At 36.9% G+C, this 4,126-nt stretch overlaps 1 protein-coding gene across 1 annotated transcript; it reads left to right on the top strand.

Annotated features, from left to right (window-relative positions):
• Positions 1-714: 714 nt before the first annotated feature.
• LOC109205781 lies at positions 715-3,855 on the top strand. The gene is made up of 4 exons (XM_019368531.1): positions 715-1,014; positions 1,759-1,970; positions 2,837-3,098; positions 3,181-3,855. The coding sequence occupies exons 1-4, from the start codon at positions 847-849 to the stop codon at positions 3,505-3,507; spliced, it is 969 nt and encodes a 322-aa protein (XP_019224076.1). The 5' UTR covers positions 715-846; the 3' UTR covers positions 3,508-3,855.
• The last annotated feature ends 271 nt before the right edge of the window (positions 3,856-4,126 follow it).

The raw sequence follows: 4,126 nt of genomic DNA, 5'->3' as shown, positions 1-4,126 counted from the left end.
ATCATCCACCACATTCATGTACACAAGCTCGAGAATAATGAAAGAAGATTACTCTTGAACGTGGCCATAAAATATTTCATAATTATAACCATAAAAGTTTTTTTTTTAATTACTTAGATTTCCGTTATAAATGAATAACTGCTTAATTGTCACAACAAAAAAGATAGAAGAAAAATGAAATGAGAGAAAGCATTTTACGTGACACCACTGATGTAATAAATTTTAAAGAAAAAAAGAGAGCATTTTACATGGCACTTCTTTTTCTTTTTAAATTTTCAAAAAAAAAAATGTTTTAAAAAAGACAGAGAACGTTGGGCAAGTTAAACATTGCCCGGTCAGCCAAAAATTTTACATTCGCTAGCCTAATATACAAAAAATATGTATATTATACATTAATATACAAAAAAGAATATTTTTTGCCGACTATTATTTTTGGAAGCGATTATTAATTTTTAGTTTTCTCTAGAAACTTTCCACAAAACTAGTGAAGTCCCACAAAAACCTTTTACCTGCCTTACTAAAAAAAACAAAATATAAATAAAAAATAAACAAACAATATTAAAAAATATCTTTTCAACGAATCCACCCCCACCTCTCAACCACAAAATAATATTTTTAGAAAAAAGACAACTAGAAAAACATTTCCAGCAGATTTTAACGCCGGCCAAAGAAAATGTTTATCTTTTAAATTTTCACAAAACTACAAAAGGGTGATGACTTTCTTGTTCTAGGCAAATGGTTGACTAAAAATGAGATCTTTTCTTGTATAAAATGTGACCAGATCTCAAGAAAAACAAATCTCACAAATATTTTTATTTTTTATCTTCTTAAAAAATTCATTTCAGAATGGTTTCATCAGAAACTAAACCTAATAGTTCAGCAAAGATCAAATTAATTGATGGAAGAAACTTGGCTTATAAAGAAAGAGGTGTTCCTAAAGACAAATCAAATTACAGAATTATTATGGTTCATGGCTTTGACAGCTCCAAAGAAAGAGATTTTCTTGCACCTAAGGTAACTTATCTAACCATAATTCATTGCCCCTTTGATATGTTATGAAAAAATGTGGCAAAAAAGGCGGGTTGGATCAAATTTAGGCAGGTCATAAAGGGTCATGACGCAGGGAGCCTTGACGTAACTGGTAAAGTTGCTGCCATGCGACGAGGAGGTCACGAGTTTTAGTCGTGGAAACAGCCCCTTGCAAAAATGCAGGGTAAGGCTGCATACGATAAACCCTTGTGGTCCCAACCCTTCCTCGGATTCCGCGCATCGCGAGAGCTTAGCCACCGGGCTGCCCTTTATAAAGGGCCATGACCCAACCTGCTAAAAGTTTGTTTGCATCAAGATGTATCAAATAACGGGTCATAACTCAACCCCACATGACCCGACCCCTCATTGTTTCATTTTGCTTTTTGAAAACAGCATCCTCGGACCGACTTGTGGTATTACACTGAGTTTATTGTTGTTGGTGGTGTTGTTGAAACAACGTCAAAGCTATTATATCTTTTACATTAATCCTAATCTTCAAATGTGATTTTATATGCTTTGATTTTGATTGCATCTTGACTCGTCGGGTTACACTATTTGATAGGTCATTTCGGGTTCAACCCTATGGGCCGAGTCATAACCCAATCCGTTTAAACTTGGAGGGGTTGGACGGATTACTAAAAAAATGAGTTGATTTTTGCGACCACCATATATGTTCTTGAAAGAGTAGTTACATATATAGCTTGTTAAGTTTTTGAGATTTTGTAACAGGAACTTATGAACAAAATGGGAATATATATAGTTCAATTTGATAGAGCTGGATATGGAGAAAGTGATCCAAATCCTAAAAGATCACTAAGGAGTGAAGCATCTGATATTGAGGAATTAGCTGATCACTTGGAATTAGGATCCAAATTCTACATAATTGGTTTTTCAATGGGATCTTACCCAACCTGGAGTTGCATCAAACACATTTCACATAGGTAAAGATTAAATTTCTTGCTTTTATTTCATTGTACCGTCTTTTATTCCGATCAATATCAGCAATGCAGTTCATTCAACAATAAAAAAAGGACAGCCCGATGCAGTAAACTCCCGCTATGTGTGGGATCCGGGGAAGAGCCGGACCACAATGGTCTATTGTACGCTGCCTTACCCTGCTTACCCTGTATTTCTACTGGAGGTTGTTTCCATGGCTCGAACAATAATTTAATCTAAATTATAGAGCTAAGAGATACAATGAAACGGGAACAAACAAAATGTCAAATTGAATTGTGTTGGTCTTTATTCTAATCAATATCAGCAATACAGTTCATTCAACGATAAACTTAATGTAAACTATAGAGCTAAGAGTTACAATGAAACCTGAATGAACAAACTTGTCAAATTGAATTGTACAGGTCTCTATTGTGGTCAATATGTGTATCCACAGTGTACTTCACGTCTTCTCTTTCCTTTCTTCAACTTGGTAGAAGGGGGCCTTAACGTAACTGTAAAGTAGCTGTCATGTGACCAGGAGGTCACGGGTTCAAGCCGTGGAAACATTCTCTTGCAGAAATGTAGGGTAAGGCTGCGTACAATAGACCCTTATGGCCCTTCCTGGACACTGCGTATAGCGGGAACTTAGTGCACCGGGCTGCCCTTTCTTCAACTTGGTACATAGCGAGTGTGGCATTTGTTCTTCCCATTATATAGCTAAGAGATACCATGAAACCCGAATGAACAAAGGGTGTGTTTGGTACGATGGAAAATTGAATAGTACAACTCTCTGTTGTGGTCAATATTTATATCCAGAATGTGTATTCAGGTCTTCTATTTTTCCTTCCTACCGTTTTCTTGAACTTTGTAGGTTAGCAGGGGTGGCATTTGTGGTTCCCATTGTGAATTACCAATGGCCATCTCTCCCGGATTCTCTAACAAAGGACGATGAACGGAAGAGGTGGTACAAAAGGATGACGTTGGTTGCAAGATTTGCTCCTCGATTATTGCATTGGTGGTTGATTCGAAAATCATCGCTATCTTCCTCTGCTGATAACTCAAAACCTACATACTTCACCGCCAAGGACTTAGAGCTATTGAAGAACGCACCTGGATTTCAATTTCTTACCTCGGTAAGGTCAATTCGACTTCACCAATGCTGCAACATTCTCTTTTTCCATGCTAACAAGCTGATACATCGTATTATTTTGACAGGAAAAGCTAAAGAGCAAAAGTGTTTTCAACAACCTTTGTAGCGACTTCCTCGTGGCTTTTAGTAAATGGGATTTTGATCCTTTGACGCTTAGCAATCCTTTTCCTGAAAATGATCAAAATTTTGTTCATATCTGGCATGGCTGTGAAGACAGATTTATTAATTTGAAACTACAAAGACATGTCTCGGAAAGGTTACCTTGGATACAATATCATGAAGTTCCTGATGGCGGACATTTGTTGATTTATGATACTATAGTCTGTGAAGCCATCTTAAAGTCTCTTTTGCTAGGAGAGGACACACCACTCTATACACCTAATTTTACTTAGCGAGCGTCACACCCCTTTTTCACCAAGCTATTCTGATTTCTGGTCTTTGAAAAATGGGAAACGGAAAGAGCTTCGTTTGGTGAAAAAGGGGTGTGACACTGAGACATTAAGTTCTAGTTCTAAATGACTTTCTGTTGTGTCAAGTTCTTCTCACCCCAAAAATCTTTGATCCCCTCAGCCTTAAGAGGTCGCAGCTGGAAATTTTCTCTAGAATTTGCAGCTGTAATACATAACTTTCTATATATAGCCTTGTGGCTAGCAATTCATTTGTGATCTGTAGAATATCTGCAGACATCATCCATTCAAAGTACTCAAGCTTTAACAAGAATTTGTTTATTTTGTTGCGTACCTGCAGCTATAAGTAGCATAATTTCTTGATAGGAAGCGCTTTCCTCTTTAGTGGATACGCAGCGCGAACCGGATTAATCTAGACAATGAGTTTCAGTTACCGGATAAAAACAACTATAAGAAGCAGCGCTGCAATATGTATTTGAGAAAAGAGAAAATGCATAAAGACCCCATTCAACTTGTCCTGAAAAGTCATTTACACACCTAAACTTTACGGGTGTCCTAACACCCCACTATTGTTTGAAGAACTATATTTATTTACTCCCTCCTA

The sequence above is a fragment of the Nicotiana attenuata genome, unplaced genomic scaffold (assembly GCF_001879085.1).
Source record: "Nicotiana attenuata strain UT unplaced genomic scaffold, NIATTr2, whole genome shotgun sequence".
In the NCBI taxonomy this organism is placed as follows: Eukaryota; Viridiplantae; Streptophyta; class Magnoliopsida; order Solanales; family Solanaceae; genus Nicotiana; species Nicotiana attenuata.
Note: the sequence above shows the minus strand (reverse complement) of the source record. Positions and strands in the feature narration are given on the sequence as shown.